The following is a 17,930-nucleotide window of genomic DNA, read 5'->3' as shown; positions in this document are numbered from 1 at the left end:
GGGAGTATAGCTTTCACCTGGATCCACCTGGTCAATCTATGTCATGGAAAGAGCAGGTGTGCTTTTTTACTCCGAAACATGACAAGCCAAATATCTTTTTTTTTTTTAAACAGTAAAGTTGTTTGATTTAGTTTTAGTTTTTGTTTTTTGTAGTTTGGTCATTTTGTTGTTGTTGGTAGTTTGGCCGTTTAGGGGGGAATCCTGTTTCCATCCCTCACAGTAGGTGGCGCGATGTACATTAAATTGTGCAATCGCCAATATACCATAGAAGAAGACGATATCCGTGACCCGGAAGGTACTTAGTTAATCTTGCCCGCTTCACAGCGGTAGTACAGAGAACGCACCGGGGAGTGAAACACCAATTTGCCGGCAGAAGAACACCAAAAGGTTCACTTTTATGGTCGGAAAAAACAAACTTGATGTTGATATTATCCTGGCAACTAATGACAAGGTGAAACCCTAAACGATTGAGATATAGCCTTAAAACCGTTCGGTAATAGGAGCAGTGGAGTATCCGAGGCTCTGAAATATTTTCTGGGACTTGAGTCTTTGAAAAAAAAATATATATATTATCACCTGAGAACAATTAGTGCTTTAACGAAAGGAAGGACACGTCGTTCAACTTGTGCCGGTTGACAACGGGGGCAATTTGGGAGGATCTCGGGTTAATCCGACACCCCAGCGGCCCGTGTCCAAATCAGCGACAGAAGCCGGGGTGTCGGCTTGAGAGAGTGGTCGGGTGGAACGTCTCCAACGCTGAGGTAATAGCGTCAGACGAACAGGAGCTGCGTTGAGATTTGACCATTGGGAGCCGGGGACAGAGACCTCATGAATGGAAATCGGAACTTCAGGTATATTCATACACCTGTCTGTTAAACCCCTTATTCTTATTAAATTGTTGAAGTTTGGTGTTGAAGTTTTGTAGGCTGACTATCAGTTGCTATCCTTAAAGTCAAACCAAAAGCCTAGTAAGCCTACCAATCAGATAATGCATGAAAATTAACACATTCAGGCCTTTCACTCTACTGTCTGGGTTAGAAAACGAATTTGGGTGACCAGACATACCATTGGTAAGATGGTTTGCCGGTTCAGCGTCTCGTCGGCAGCAACAAAAAAGTACTTCCGGGTCACAGAATTTGGGAACATTTCTAAATAAAAGTCCCCCACGTAATAGCGGGGAAAATTGTAAATAACCTGTATTTATTTATGAGATGACAAATAATGATCTAAACATTAACAATGATTCCTATGTTTAAGAAATCAATAGCATTCAATTTGGGTTTAAAAAAACATGTTTGAAGGTCAAACAAATCCCCTCAATGCGAGTCACTGTATATGGAATTTATTTGATTTATTTTACTTGGCAAGTCAGTTAAGAACAAATTCTTATTTTCAATGACGGCCTAGGAACAGTGGGTTAACTGCCTGTTCAGGGGCAGAACGACAGATTTGTACCTTGTCAGCTCGGGGATTCGAACTTGCAACCTTTCAGGTTACTAGTTCAACGCTCTAACCAATACATATTGGCTTAATAGAGCAAAACCGATTTTGGGTGTGGTAGTAAAAGTGTTATAGGCAATACTCAGTAGGGTCTGTAGATTATATACACTGTGTCATTTCAAGGGATCTGAATAATACGGAGTGTTGCTGGCCCTTTCCTCCACCCGTTATATTGGCGGCCACAATGCAAATCACTATATAGAGCAAAAAATATTTTTGAGATGGGAATACTTAGTAGAATTGTATATGTTGGTGTCATTTCATCGTGCTCTGAGTGTTGCTGGCCTTTTATGGATTGTTGCTGGCCTTTTACTGTGGTCAAATTGCTTAAAAATGGGCTGCCTGGACACCTTACGTTACAAATATAGCACTGTACAGGAAACGTAGGGTAATACATACTTAGAAGGATCTGTAGAATGTATATATGGTGTTGTTTCATGGGGGACTGAGGTCTTTATGCCCAGCAACACTTTCTACTCCACCCACTCAAATGGTCCCAATGCTATTTTCCAATATGTAAATGTATAGGCCTACAGGAAAAACTATTCAATGTTCAGAGGTAAAACTGTGGTTGGGAGTAAGCCTGTTGCGGTGACTGTATTACCGCCATACCGGTGGTCACAGGTCATTTTTTTAATTTCACCTTAATTTAACCAGGTAGGCTAGTTGAGAACAAGTTCTCATTTGCAACTGCGACCTGGCCAAGGTAAAGCATAGCAGTGTGAACAGACAACAACACAGAGTTACACATGGAGTAAACAATAAACAAGTCAATAACAGTAGGAAAAAAAAGAATCTATATACATTGTGTGCAAAAGGCATGAGGAGGTAGGCAATAAATAGGCCATAGGAGTGAATAATTACAATTTAGCAGATTAACACTGGAGTGATAAATGATCAGATGAACATGTGCAGGTAGAGATACTGGTATGCAAAAGAGCAGAAAAGTAAATAAAATAAAAACAGTATGGGGATGAGGTAGGTAAATTGGGTGGGCTATATACCGATGGACTATGTACAGCTGCAGCGATCGGTTAGCTGCTCAGATAGCAGATGTTTAAAGTTGGTGAGGGAGATAAGTCTCCAACTTCAGAGATTTTTGCAATTTGTTCCAGTCGCAGGCAGCAGAGAACTAGAAGGAAAGGCGGACAAATGAGGTTTTGGCTTTAGGGATGATCAGTGAGATACACCTGCTGGAGCGCGTGCTACGGGTGGGTGTTGCCACCATGACCAGTGAACTGAGATAAGGCGGAGCTTTGCCTAGCATAGACTTGTAGATGACCTGGAGCCAGTGGGTCTGGCGGCGAACATGTAGTGAGGGCCAGCCGACTAGAGCATACAGGTCGCAGTGGTGGGTGGTATAAGGTGCTTTAGTAACAAAACGGATGGCACTGTGATAAACTGCATCCAGTTTGCTGAGTAGAGTATTGGAAGCTATTTTGTAGATGACATCGCCGAAGTAGAGGATCGGTAGGATAGTCAGTTTTACTAGGGTAAGTTTGGCGGCGTGAGTGAAGGAGGCTTTGTTGCGAAATAGAAAGCCGACTCTTGATTTGATTTTGGATTGGAGATGTTTGATATGAGTCTGGAAGGAGAGTTTACAGTCTAGCCAGACACCTAGGTACTTATAGATGTCCACATATTCTAGGTCGGAACCATCCAGGGTGGTAATGCTAGTCGGGCGTGCGGGTGAAGGCAGCGAACGGTTGAAAAGCATGCATTTGGTTTTATTAGCGTTTAAGAGTAGTTGGAGGCCATGGAAGGAGTGTTGTATGGCATTGAAGCTCGTTTGGAGGTTAGATAGCACAGTGTCCAAGGAGGGGCCAGAAGTATACAGAATGGTGTCGTCTGCGTAGAGGTGGATCAGGGAATCGCCCGCAGCAAGAGCAACATCATTGATATATACAGAGAAAAGAGTCGGTCTGAGAATTTAACCCTGTGGTACCCCCATAGAGACTGCCAGAGGACCGGACAACATGCCCTCCGATTTGACACACTGAGCTCTGTCTGAAAAGTAGTTGGTGAACCAGGCAAGGCAGTCATTAGAAAAACCGAGGCTACTGAGTCTGCTGATAAGAATATGGTGATTGACAGAGTCGAAAGCCTTGGCCAGGTCGATGAAGAGGGCTGCACAGTACTGTCTATTATCGATGGCAGTTATGATATCGTTTAGTACCTTGAGCGTGGCTGAGGTGCACCCGTGACCGGCTCGGAAACCAGATTGCGGAGAAGGTACGGTGGGATTCGAGATGGTCAGTGATCTGTTTGTTGACTTGGCTTTCGAAGACCTTAGATAGGCAGGGCAGGATGGATCTAGGTCTGTAACAGTTTGGGTCAGGGGTGTCCCCCTTTGAAGAGTGATATGACCGCGGCAGCTTTCCAATCCTTGGGCATCTCAGATGATACGAAGGAGAGGTTGAACAGGCTGGTAATAGGGGTTGCGACAATGGTGACAGACAGTTTCAGAAATAGAGGGTCCAGATTGTCAAGCCCAGCTGATTTGTATGGGTCCAGGTTTTGCAGCTCTTTCAGAACATCTGCTATCTGGATTTGGGTAAAGGAGAAGCTGGGGAGGTGTGGGCGAGTAGCTGCAGGGGGGAGGGGGGCGGAGCTGTTGGTTCGAGGTTGGAGTAGTCATGAAGACAATCAAATTCCATGTGACCTTTTAGTCACGGTAATTAGGCTTCCAAGCTCTGATGCTGGTCATATAGTAGCCTACCAAACTTGCTAACTGCCTGGTACTCAGCACTCTATTGTCCCTCTATTCACTCTGACATCAATGCAAATGCATCCTCCATTTGCTATTTTAGTGCATATCAGACATGTACTTTTTTCTCGCTGCCCCTGTTTTGAGACTGGTGCATGAATAGTAAATGTGGACAGTTCTTCCAATATCTTCAATATGTCTCTGATGTGTCAGTCTTCACTTGTAGCCTGTGAGAAAGACCCGATCACGTTATGGAGAGCCATGTGAGTGAGAGCCGCTTCGGATTGCGCAGCACTCTGAGAGGAGGGCACAACGCAGCACTCCGGGGCAAGGGCACAACGGCTATTGGCCGCAAAGGCATGGATTTTTTAGGGTGTGTCATGGCCACGACGTGATGCCGCCGTGAAATTCGAGGCATTATCAAGTGCTTGTCAAATTGTATAAACAAAAGTATATGGACACCCCTTCAAATTAGTGGATTTGGCTATTTCAGCCACACTAGTTGCTGGCAGGTGTATAAATTTGAGCCATGCAATCTCCATAGACAAAACAATAGTAGAATGGCCTTGTTGAAGAGCTCAGTGACGTTCAATATGGCACTGTCTTCAATGTGGCCTGATTCACACAGTCTCCTCTGAACAGTTGATGTTGAGATGTCTGTTACTTGAACTCTGAAGCATCTATTTGGGCTGCAATTTCTGAGGCTGGTAACTCTAATGAACTTATCCTCTGCAGCAGAGGTAACTCTGGGTCTTCATTTCCTTTGGCGATCCCCGTGAGAGACAGTTTCATCATAGCACTTGATGGTTATTGTGACTGCACTTGAAGAAACTTTCAAAGTTCTTGAAATGTTCCGCATTGACTGACCTTCATATCTTAAATAATGATGGACTGTCATTTCTCTTTGCTTATTTGCGCTGTTCTTGCCATAATATGGACTTTGTCTTTTACCAAATAGGGCTATCTTCTGTATACCACCCCTACCTTGTCACAACACAACTGATTGGCTCAAACGCAATAAGAAGGAAATATATTTGACAATTTCACTTTTTAATAAAGACACACCTGTTCATTGAAATGCATTCCAGGTGACTACCTCATGTAGAGCAGCTCACAGATTACTGCACATGTACATAGCCCACCTATAATTTAGCCCAAACAACTACCTCTTTCCCTACTGTATTTAATTAATTAATTAATTTTGCTCCTTTGCACCCCATTATTTTTATTTCTACTTTGCACATTCTTCCATTGCAAATCTACCATTCCAGTGTTTTACTTGCTATATTGTATTTACTTTGCCACAATGGCCTTTTTTTGCCTTTACCTCCCTTCTCACCTCATTTGCTCACATCGTATATAGACTTGTTTATACTGTATGTTTGTTTTACTCCATGTGTAACTCTGTGTCATTGTATCTGTCGAACTGCTTTGCTTTTCTTGGCCAGGTCGCAATTGTAAATGAGAACTTGTTCTCAACTTGCCTACCTGGTTAAATAAAGGTGATTTAAAAATAAATAAAAACATATTTTAATATTTTTATAAATGTAGCTGGTTGATAGAATGCCAACAGTGTGCAAAGCTGTCATCAAGGCAAAGGGTGGCTACTTTGAAGAATCTAAAATATAACATGTCCTTTGATTTGTTTTATACTTTTGTGGTTACTACATAATTCCATATGTGTTGTTTCATAGTTTTGATGTTTTCACTATTATTCTACAAAGTAGAAAATAGTCAAAATAAAGAGAAACCCTGGAATGAGTAGGTGTGTCCAAACTTTTGACTGGTACTGTAAGTTAGATTGGGTTCAAGTCCAGGCTCTGGCTGGGCCACTCAAGTAAATTTAAGAGACTTGTCCCGAAACCACTCGTGTTGTTTTGGCTGTGTGCTTTGGGTCATTGTCCTGTTGGAAGGTGAACTGTCGCCCCAGTCTGAGGTCCTGAGCACTCTGGAGCAGGTTTTCATCAAGAATTTCTCTGTACTTTGCTCCATTCATCTTTCCCTCGATCCTGACTAGTCACCCAGTCCCTGCCGCTAAAAAATGTCAGGCTTCCTCCAGACGTGACGCTTGACATTCAGGCCAAGGAGTTCAATCTTGGCTTTATCAGACCAGAGAATCTTGTCATGGTCTGAGGGTTCTTTAGGTGCCTTTTGGCAAATTCCAAGCGGGCTGTCATGTGCCCTTTCTGAGGAGAGGCTTCCGTCTGGCCACTCTACCATAAAGGCCTGATTTGTGGAGTGCTGCAGAGATATTTGCCCTTCTGGAAGGTTCTCCCATCTCCACAGAGGAACCGGAGCTCTGTCAGAGTGACCATCTGGTTCTTGGTCACCTCCCTGACCAAGGCCTTTCTCCCCCGATTGCTCAGTTTGGCTGGGTGGCCAACTCTAGGAAGAGTCTTGGTGGTTCCAAACTTCTTTCATTTCAGAATGATGGAGGCCACTGTGTTCTTGGGAACCTTCAATGTTGCAGAAGTGTTTTGGTACCCGTCCCCAGATCTGTGCCCCTACACAATCCTGTCTCGGAGCTCTACGGACAATTCCTTCGACCTCATGGCTTGGGTTTTGCTCTGACATGCACTGTCAACTGTGGGACCTTATATAGACAGGTGTGCCTGCCTTAATCATGTCCAATCAATTGAATGTACCACAGGTGGACTCCAATTAAGTTGTAGAAACATCTCAAGGATGATCAATGGAAACAGTATGCACCGGAGGTCAATTTTGAGTCTCATAGGATCATTTTAAAGTATTTTTATGAGAATTTGTGTGATTTGCTTATTTTTCTAGCCTAAATGGTCAACATTGTTTTTGTGTTCCTATCATTTATTGCAATTACACCATTTTATGTATGTTGTGTCGGGAGCCCCATTCCTTTCCAAATCCACAAAGTTTTGAGTGTCACTCATTCTATAAACAAACCATATGTGGATTCAAGAGATGCAATTTGGTAATTGCATGAAACTGTAAAACAATATTCAAATTGTATGCAAGATCCTCTTCAGGTAGTCGCAGCCCAGTGGGCACAAATGGTTTCAATGTCATTTTCAGAACAAAATCTATGTGATTGGGGTTCCACCAATATGTAGAAATCTGATTTGTTTCTTCAGATACTTCCTAAAATAAATAAATGTTTGTTTGGCCAAAACACTTGACCTGATGCACGTTTCGGCCCTGCTGACTAATTTAAATGTATAAAGTCTGCAGCTTTCACATCATTAGGATCATGTGTGTTATTTACCAGCCAGTTAACACTCCATCTACTGATCTACCTAATCACCTGACACCACACTCCAAAAAGCAAGTTCTGCAGGCTCTAGTTTTGTCTAATCTTGATTATTGTCCAGTCGTGTGGTCCAGGGCTGCAAGGAAAGACTTAGTTAAGCTGCAGCTGGCCCAGAACAGAGCAGCACGTTTTGCTCTTCCTTGTAATCAGAGGGCTGATATCAATACTATGCATGCCAGTCTCTCTTGGCTAATAGTTGAGGAGAGACTGACTGCATCACGTCCTCTTTTTATAAGAAACATTTAATATGTTAAATCCCAAATTGTTTGCATAGTCAACTTACACACAGCTCTGACACACACACTTACCCCACCAGACATGCCACCAGGGGTCTTTTCACAGTCCCCAAATCCAGAACAAATTCAAGAAAGTGTACAGTATTATATAGAGCCAGTATTGCATGGCACTCTGTTCCATCTCATATTGCTCAAATAAACAGCAAACCTGGCTTCAAAAAACAGAAAAAGCAACACTTCGCGGCACAGCACAACACTTCTCCCATATTTGACCTAGATAGTTTGTGTGTACGTATTGATATGTAGGCTACGTGTGCCTTGTTAAAAATGTATGTAGTTCTGTATTATGTCATGTTTCATGTTGTGTGTGTGGAACCCAGGAAGAGTAGCTGCTGCTTTCGCAACAGCTAATGGGGATCCTAATAAAATACCATCTGGTCAGAATTGGTCACCTCCATTATAGGGCAAGCCAAGAGTGCAAGTCTGGTACAGAATGGCATTGTATTTCACACTGGAAGCAAACATTTCTCATTTCTTGTTTTGTAATTAAGATATTGTCCTGACTTAGTCAGTCAGCAAAGAGTTAAAGCGACATTACCAAAGGGCAGACTGGACCCTGGTTTTATGGACACAAACAATTCATATTTTTCCTGTACAGTGATACATTTGTACCATATAGTGTCCAGGGGCCCCACCCAAACCAATTTGACCACCGTGAAAGTCTAGTAACACTTCCTATGACCTAGCTTTTTGTTCAAACTCATCCTTTTTGTACAGAGAATTATGTACGGTGCAATATGTAGTCCAATATGAAAAATGGATTTAGGCTGATTGGCCGCTCTTAAGGGCTGCAGAAGTGACACTCCTCTGGGTGTAAACTTCAACAATAGATGTGTTCATGCGTAAAATGGACCCTGCTTTTACTGCGACACAACGTACAGGGAATTATGTACGGTGCGATATGGATGTCCAATATGAAAAACATTCTGAACGTAGAGCAATACAAATGGGCTAATTAACAGTGGGATTTTCTAAGGTTGATTTTAATGTGATACAAATAATTGTATTCTTGTTATTATTAATAGCATTATAAATAATGTTTTGTTATTTGTATTACTGTTGTTACATGATAACTATCTATCAATATCCACACTTCACAGCCAGAAGAGGACTGGCCACCCCTCATATCCTGGTTCCTCTCTAGGTTTCTTCCTAGGTTCTGGCCTTTCTAGGTAGTTTTTCCTAGCCACCATGCTTCTACACCTGCATTGCTTGCTGTTTGGGGTTTTAGGCTGTGTTTCTGTACAACACTTTGTGACATCAGCTGATGTACGAAGGGCTTTATAAATACATTTGATTGATAGTAATCATATTTTTTCATGCTGTTAACAATGTCAATATTATTTGTGCTATAAAATATTTTCTCATTTTTCATATTCTTAAAATTCTGCCTGCTAGCATTTCCTCGTAAAATATTACGACCATTTGATTATTTTTCCCCCCATACTGCATGCTGGTGGAACGGAGTTGTTTGCTGGTTGGTTGCCTCTGCCGAGTCCCCAACAACCGGATGTTGTGGTTTTCAGGGGAAATGGAAAGAGAGCCTGTGACGTGACTTCCGCTTTAGGGCGTTAACAAGGCGACACTCCATCTTAACTCCTCCACATGTACTGGATTGGTTGAACAGAAGAGAATCTCCCCCGACAGTATCTAGTTTCAAGCTTTTCTTTTACGCCTAAATTAGGTTTGCCGCCGGCTGTCATAAGCAGGTGGCAAGCCCATCAGGTGTGTCTAATTATCTCAAGCCCATGAGAGGCTGGCTGGCTGTTTGGGAGTTGCCTGCCTGCCTTCCACACCAGCTGGTGTCAAAGTTATTGAATAGTGCTTTTTTCTTACCTTTATTTAACTAGGCAAGTCAGTTAAAGAACAAATGTTATTTTTTTTACAATGACTGTCTATCCCTGCCAAACCCTCCCCTAAACCGGATGTTGTTGCATGGAACTCTGTATTCCCAGCATGGGACTCCCGATCACGGCCGGTTGTGATACAGCCCGGGATCGAACCAGGGTCTGTAGTAACATCTCTAGCACTGAAATGCAGTGCCTTAGACCGCTGCGCCATTCGGGAGCCAACTCACTGTGGGCTCGCTTAATTATCAATCAATTCTGCATGAAAGCCACAAAGTCAATTAACTATCAGCTAGGGGCAGCTGCTTTGTGAGAGAAATATTTTTGGGCATACTTTTGAGCTGTTAAAACATTGAAACCATGATTGGAGATGGATGATATGATTTGTGCTGTCTGCTTTCTTATAGCACTCATTCGACACAGTCTGTTGGATTGTCATGTTTTCTGATTTCATACCAGTTTGATATCAAATCTTAGTCTGTATTTGGTGTCTTAAATGAGGCCTGGGAGATAAATGCCAAGTAAAGTTCCCTACTTCCTCCAAACGACACTTTTTTTTTTGTACTGTATTTTAGGGGAATTACAATATTTTGATACATTCTGCACCCACCAAATGACCCATGTGTGTTAACGTGCCTCGAGAGAGGAGCCATAGATGTAGGATACAGCTGCTGAGTGCCTGCACCTGGCTGAACACTGGCAGACTCACTTTGATGATCCATGTTGTATGGGCCTACAGCTTTCACATGGTGTTTATCGTATAGGTTCTGTGTGTGTAAGCCAAGAGAGCCCATGATCCAGAGCTCTGTGTGGGTAGACTTGCAGCCTAACTGTAAATGGAAGAGGATGAGAAAGAAGAAGAGGCAGTTAGTTAGCCATCCACACCACCATTGCCACCCACTCTTGTACACTCAGTTGTTTCTTGTTAGGTTTAGGTTCAGTATCTAGCTAGTTGTTTAGTAGTGCAGTCAGTGTATGAGTTAATGTTTGAGTGTGTAGGCTAATTGTGTTCCTGGCTGGCAAAATCATCCAACTCATGATTACACCATCTTCTTTTGAGCTGGACCCTTGATTAGGTCAGTATGTGTGTCTGTTTTTCCTCTTGTCAGGATGGTCTGTGTTGCCATGGAGAAGTGGCAGCCACATGGGTGCTGTTGGCATGGCAATGACACGCATGGGAGCGAGTGATAGACACTGGGGACACGGCATCACAGACAGTACAATCTGACTCTACAAAACCACGTTACAGTGTACATTTGTTGATTGCTAGACATACAAATACGATGATTTATTGTTACATTTGAAGCTAGGTCTAGTTGTGGCCACAACCGGACTAGATTGTGAACGACTGTTGGCAGAATGCATTGACCACCGTGCGAAGTTGCTGGATATTGGCGGGGACTATAACACGCTGTCGTACATGTCGATCCAGAGCATCCCAAACATGCTCAATGGGTGACATCTGGTGAGTATCCAGGCCATGGAAGAACTGGGATATTTTCAGCTTCCAGGGATTGTGTACAGATCCTTGTGACATGGGGCCGTGCATCATCATGCTGAAACATGAGGTGATGGCGGCGGATGAATGGCACGCCAATGGGCCTCCAGGATCTCGTCATGGTATCTCTGTGCATTCAAATTGCCATTGATAAAATGCAATTGTATTCGTTGTCCATAGCTTATGCCTGCCCATACCATAACCGCACCGCCACCGTGGGGCACTCTGTTCACAATGTTGACATCGGCAAACTGCACTCCCACACGACGCCACACACGCTGTCTGCCATCTGCCCGGTACAGTTGAAACCGGGATTGATCTGTGACGAGCACACTTCTTCAGCCTGCCAGTGGCCATCGAAGGTGAGCATTTGCCCACTAAAGTCGGGTATGCTGCCAAATTGCAGTCTAGTCAAGACCCTGGTGCGAACGACAAGCATTTAGATGCCTGATCCCTGAGTTTCTGACAGTTTGTGTAGAAATTCTTCAGTTGGGAAAACCCACAGTTTAATCAGCTGTCAGGTTGCTGGATATTGGTTGGTCTCAGACGAGCCCGCAGGTGAAGAAGCCAGATGTGGAGGTCATGGGCTGGTGTGGTTACATGTGGTCTGCAGTTAAGAGGCTGGGGATGTAAACAAATGAGAGAAATAAGCTTTTTGTGCATATGGAACATTTCTGGGGTCTTATTATTTCAGCTTATGAAACATGGGACCAACACTTTACATGTTGCGTTTATATTTTTGTTTTGTGTACATTCTACAGACCCTACTGAGTATTCCCTACAATACTTTTACTCTGGCACCCAGAATAGGTTTTGCTCTATAAGCCAACATGTATTCCACCGATCCTAGTAGATTGCCAAACATTTCTGTAAAGAAGACAACCTTGCATGTTGCGTTTTATATTTTTTTCAGTATATTTTGCCTGTGCACATATATGACAGGCATTTGTTGGTCGGATCACCTTTCCTGAGTCACCGGAGGAGCGCGTGCTAATCCTGTTGTAGAATTCATTGCGGCCAGCAGGTCAAACGAATGACTACAATTAACAAGTCACTCAGAAATACAAACCATGACTCTCTCGAGTCAGTAGAAAGAGTAGTTAAAAAAGAACGAATCATTTGCCAACTGCACTAGTGTCATGTTTTTTGTGTGTGTGTCAGAGTAGTTAGTGTGCGGCTCATCTGAGTTGTAAGTGTGGGTAGTGTGTGGTTTTGTGACGTCATGATTACCGGAGTAGTTTTCGACGAGGCTGTGGTAGAGTATGGGTGTAAGTGTGGCTGGCATACCCTTACTAATCTCTCCAACAAAGTTTGTGTTAGTCAGGAGAATTCTCACTTGCTCTTACTCTCACCCTCCTCTCTCTAGGAGATGTTGGGGCCCAGGCCCTGTTCTCAGTGCCGCGGCGGCCTGGCTTTGGCACCATGGGGAAGCCCATCAAGCTGCTGGCCAACTGCTTCCAGGTGGATATCCCCAAGATGGACGTCTACCTCTATGAAGTAGACATCAATCCCGAGAAGTGCCCGCGTCGCGTCAACAGGTAAACAAGCTGCGCTGGATCAAACCCACAAACTCATATGTCTGCATGAACATTCTCAAAACAACACAAACTGGCTGCAGAGCTTTCATTTGATCACATGAACTGTACTCAGCATCACTTTACATTATGGATCAGTGCTGGAGTGTCGATATATTTGTCTCTCTGGTGTCCCTATAGGGAGGTGGTGGACTCCATGGTGAAACACTTCAAGGTGACCATCTTTGGGGACCGAAGGCCAGTCTACGATGGGAAGAGGAGTCTCTACACAGCCAACCCCCTACCAGTCACCACAGCAGGGGTGAGATGCGCGCTCACACACACACACACACACACACACACACACACACACACAATAACATTTGTAGTGTAATTTACCATATTGAATGTCAGATGGGTCTTCTGGTGATTCATTGAGTTGCCATAGAAGTTCAAGCTATCTATATTCTCCTCAGGTGGATCTGGACGTCACCCTGCCAGGGGAGGGGGGTAAGGATCGCCCCTTCAAAGTGTCCATCAGGTTTGTGTCACTAGTCAGCTGGCACATGCTGCATGAGGTCCTGACAGGGCGCACCATGCCTGAGCCCTTGGAGCTGGACAAGCCCATCAGCACCAACCCTGTACACGCTGTGGACGTGGTGCTGCGACACCTGCCCTCCATGAAGTGAGTCATTACAGTTTACACTTTATTTATTATAGGTAGGCAAGTTGAGAACAAGTTCTCATTTACAACTGCAACCTGGCGAAGATAAAGCAAAGCAGTTCGACACAAACAATAACACAGAGTTACACAAGGAGTAAAACAAACATACAGTCTATATACAATGTGAGCAACTGAGGTGAAAAAAGGGAGGTAAAGGCAAAAAAAGGCCATGGTGGCGAAGTAAATGCAATATAGCAAGTAAAACACTGGAATGGTAGATTTGAGAGTAGATGAGTGTGCAAAGTAGAAATACTGGGGTGCAAAGGAGCAAAATAAATAAATACAGTAGGGGAAAAGGTAGTAGTTTGGGCTATTTATAGATGGGCTAGATGCAGTGATCTGTGAGCTGCTCTGACAGCTGGTGCTTAAAGCTAGTGAGGGAGATGTTTCCAGTTTCAGAGATTTTTGTAGTTCGTTCGTTCCAGTCATTGGCAGCAGAGAACTGGAAGGAGAGGCGGCCAAAGGAGGAATTGGCTTTGGGGGTGACCAGTGGGATACACCTGCTGGAACGGAACGCGTGCTATGGGTGCAGCTATGGTGACCAGCGAGCAGAGATAAGGCGGGACTTTACCTAGCAGGGTCTTGTAGATGACCTGGAGCGTATGAAGCGAGGGCCAGCCAACGAGAGCATACAGGTCGCAGTGGTGGGTAGTATATGGGGCTTTGGTGACAAAACGGATGGCACTGTGATTGACTGCATCCAATTTGTTGGGTAGGGTGTTGGATGCTATTTTGTAAATGACATCACCGAAGTCGAGGATCGGTAAGATGGTCAGTTTTACGAGGGTATGTTTGGCAGCATGAGTGAAGGATGTTTTTTTGTGAAATAGGAAGCCAATTCTAGATTTAATTTTGGATTCTGGAAGGAGAGTTTGACAGTCTTACCAGACACCAAGGTATTTGTAGTTGTCCACATATTCTAAGTCAGAACCGTCCAGAGTAGTGATGCTGGACGAGCGGGCAGGTGCAGGCAGCGATCGGTTGAAGAGCATGCATTTACTTTTACTTGCATTCAACAGCAGTTGAAGGTCACGGAAGGAGAGTTGTAATGGCATTGAAGCTCATCTGGAGGGTTGTTAAGTGTCCAACGAAGGGCCAGAGGTATACAGAATGGTGTTTTCTGCATAGAGGTGGACCAGAGACTCACCAGCAGCAAGAGAGACATTGATGTATACAGAGAAGAGAGTCGGCCCAAGAATTGAACTCTGTGGCACCCCCGTAGAGACTGCCAGAGGCCTGGACAACAGGCCCTCCGATTTGACACACTGAACTCTATCAGAGAAGTAGTTGGTGAACCAGGCGAGGCAATCATTTGAGAAACCAAGGCTATCGAGTCTGCCGATGAGGATGTGGTGATTGACAGAGTCGAAAGCCTTGGCCAGGTCAATGAATACGGCTGCACAGTATTGTTTCTTATTGATGGTTAAGATATCGTTTAGGACCTTGACTTTCGAAGACCTTAGAAAGGCAGGGTAGGATTGATATAGGTCTGTAGCAGTTTGGGTCTAGAGTGTCTCCCCCTGTGAAGAGGGGGATGACCGCAGCTGCTTTCCAATCTTTGGGAATCTAAGACGACACGAAAGAGGTTGAACAGGCTAGTAATAGGGGTTGCAACAATTTCGGCAGATAATTTTAGAAAGAAGGGGTCCAGATTGTCTAGCACGGCTCTTTCAGAACATCAGCTGACTGGATTTGGGAGAAGGAGAAATGGGGAAGGCTTGGGTGAGTTGCTGTGGGGGGTGCAGTGCTGTTGACTTGGGTAGGGGTGGCCAGGTGGAAAGCATGGCCAGCCGTAGAAAAATGCTTATTGAAATTCTCAATTATAGTGGATTTATCGGTGGTGACAGAGTTTCCTATCCTCAGTGCAGTGGGCAGCTGGGAGGAGGTGTTCTTATTTTCCATGGACTTTACAGTGTCCCAGGACTTTTTTTAGTTTGTGTTGCAGGAAGCAAATTTCTGCTTGAAAAAGCTAGCCTTGGCTTTTCTAACTGCCTGTGTATGTTGGTTTCTAACTTCCCTGAAAAGTTGCATTTCACAGTGTTTCAGGGAGCGCTTGACAGTGATGAGTGGAGGTCGTTTGACCGCTGACCCATTACGGATGCAGGCAGTGATTGCTGAGATCTTGGTTGAAAACAGCAGAGGTGTTTATGGGGGAAAATTGGTTAGGATGATATACAGTGGGGCAAAAAAAGTATTTAGTCAGCCACCAATTGTGCAAGTTCTCCCACTTAAAATGGTATATAACAAAGTATTGAGAAACTTTTGTTATTGACCAAATACTTATTTTCCACCATAATTTGCAAATAAATTCATTTAAAAAAAGTGATTTTCTGGATTTTTTTCCTTCTCATTTTGTCTGTCATAGTTGAAGTGTACCTATGATGAAATTACAGGCCTCTCATCTTTTTAAGTGGGAGAACTTGCACAATTGGTGGCTGACTAAATACTTTTTTGCCCCACTGTATATGAGGGTGCCCGTGTTTACGGCTTTGGGGTTGTACCTTGTAGGTTCATTGATCATTTGTGTGAGATTGAGGGCATCAAGCTTAGATTGTAGGACGGCCGGGGTGTTAAGCATGTCACAGTTTAGGTCACTTAGCAGCACGAGCTCTGAAGATAGATGGGGGGCAATCAGTTCACATATGGTATCCAGAGCACAGCTGGGGGCTAAGGGTGGTCTATAGCAAGCGGCAACGGTGAGAGGCTTGTTTTTAGAGAAGTGGATTTTTAAAAGTAGAAGTTCAAATTGTTTGGGTACAGACCTGGATAGTAGGACAGAACTCTGCAGGCTATCTCTGCAGTAGATTGCAACACCGTCCCCTTTGGCAGTTCTATCTTGTCGGCAAATGTTATAGTTAGGGATGGAAATTTCAGAGTTATTGGTGGTCTTCCTAAGCCAGGATTCAGACATGGCTAAGACATCAGGGTTGGCGGAGTGTTCTAAAGCTGTGAATAAAACAAACTTAGGGAGGAGGCTTCTAATGTTAACATGCATGAAACCAAGGCTTTTACGGTTACAGAAGTCAACAAATGAGAGCACCTGGGGAATAGGAGTGGAGCTAGGCACTGTAGGGCCTGGATTAACCTCTACATCACCAGAGGAACAGAGTAGGATAAGGGTACGGCTAAAAGCTATGAGAATTGGTCGTCTAGATTGTCCGGAACAGAGAGTAAAAGGAGGTTTCTGTGGGCGATAAAATCGCTTCAAGGTATAATGTACAGACAAAGGTATGGTAGGATGTGAACACAGTGGAGGTAAACCTAGGCATTGAGTGATGATGAAAGAGACATTGTCTCTAGAAACATAATTGAAACCAGGTGATGTCATCGCATGTGTGGGTGGTGGAACTAAAGGGTTGGATAAGGTATAATGAGCAGGGCTAGAGGCTCTACAGGGAAATAAGCCAATAAATACTGACCAGAACAGCAATGGACAAGGCATATTGACATTAAGGAGAGGCATGCTTAACCGAGTGATCATAAGGGTCCAGTGAGTAGTGAGGTTGGTTGGGGTCACAGCGATTCAGACAGCTAGCCGAGCCATGTGTAGCAAGCTAGCAGAAGATGGAGGTCGGTTTTTAGCCACCCTGTGCGTTTCCGTCGGTAGATTAGTGGGGTTCCATCTGTATGGGCCTAGGAGTGTTCATGTACTATAGAACTGCTGTCAGAAGCTCTTTGCTGTGTTTTTCCAGATGTTCTGTTGGTTGTGTGTATTTATCAACACTCATAGTTCAGAATAGTAGTAGTTTATAGTATTGATTATTTTAGAAAAGATATACAACCTAATGAAGCTATGTCTTGAATAAAACATGAGTAGAGTAATTCAATACATTTTCTGGCTGTGAAAGGTGACCCTCTCTTCTCCCCAGGTACACCCCAGTGGGGCGCTCCTTCTTCTCCGCCCCAGAGGATTACGATCATCCCCTGGGCGGGGGTAGGGAGGTGTGGTTCGGCTTCCACCAGTCGGTGCGGCCTGCCATGTGGAAGATGATGCTCAACATTGACGGTGAGGGCCTTTTCCCTTGACTGTCAGGAACATCGACAATAATAACGTAGTCTTCACTGGTGGCAGGGACTTGTTTCTTTCCACGTTGTCTGGATGACAATGATGTAGCATCTCAGTCAGTCTCTGATGTCTATGTTTAGTTGCATTTTGTTTAGTCAGTCATGTCTTTGATTGGTCCAAATGATATAGAATACAGCCTATCCCTCACACTTATACTCAGAATTTGATCCTTAGCTACATTCGAAGTTCCTGATTTAAAAAAAAAAAAAATGTACATGTTCCAACTCTTGCTCTTTGAATTTGGTTGTTGACTATCATAACATGGATCCTAAGCCGCATTCAAGTACCTTATTTTAATTTGAACACTTCTCCTCTGTAGTATCGGCCACGGCTTTCTACAAGGCCCAGCCGGTGATCCAGTTCATGTGCGAGGTCCTGGACATCCACAACATAGACGAGCAGCCCCGGCCCCTCACCGACTCCCACAGGGTCAAGTTCACCAAAGAGATCAAAGGTATGCAGAGTGACGTCACCACCACCACCCCAGGAACAAGA

The 17,930-nt window shown here is 44.0% G+C and overlaps 1 protein-coding gene across 2 annotated transcripts in view; it reads left to right on the top strand.

The window, feature by feature from the left end:
• Nucleotides 1-299: 299 nt before the first annotated feature.
• The window catches only part of LOC115128269 (protein argonaute-3-like), a 50,138-nt gene continuing 32,507 nt past the window's right edge, over nucleotides 300-17,930 (top strand). Inside the window, exons 1-6 of one of the 2 annotated variants that reach the window (XM_029657961.2) lie at nucleotides 300-851; nucleotides 12,498-12,669; nucleotides 12,847-12,967; nucleotides 13,122-13,330; nucleotides 17,239-17,375; nucleotides 17,755-17,889. In XM_029657961.2, coding sequence (XP_029513821.2) covers nucleotides 833-851; nucleotides 12,498-12,669; nucleotides 12,847-12,967; nucleotides 13,122-13,330; nucleotides 17,239-17,375; nucleotides 17,755-17,889 — 793 coding nt within the window. In that variant the 5' untranslated portion in view covers nucleotides 300-832. The remainder of the gene's footprint in view (nucleotides 852-12,497; nucleotides 12,670-12,846; nucleotides 12,968-13,121; nucleotides 13,331-17,238; nucleotides 17,376-17,754; nucleotides 17,890-17,930) is intronic. The other variant, XM_029657960.2, reaches the window with a different exon arrangement.

Source organism: Oncorhynchus nerka, linkage group LG4, assembly GCF_034236695.1.
Source record: "Oncorhynchus nerka isolate Pitt River linkage group LG4, Oner_Uvic_2.0, whole genome shotgun sequence".
NCBI lineage: Eukaryota > Metazoa > Chordata > Actinopteri > Salmoniformes > Salmonidae > Oncorhynchus > Oncorhynchus nerka.
The sequence above is the reverse complement of the archived record's forward strand: the minus strand, read 5'-3'. Positions and strand labels throughout refer to the sequence as shown.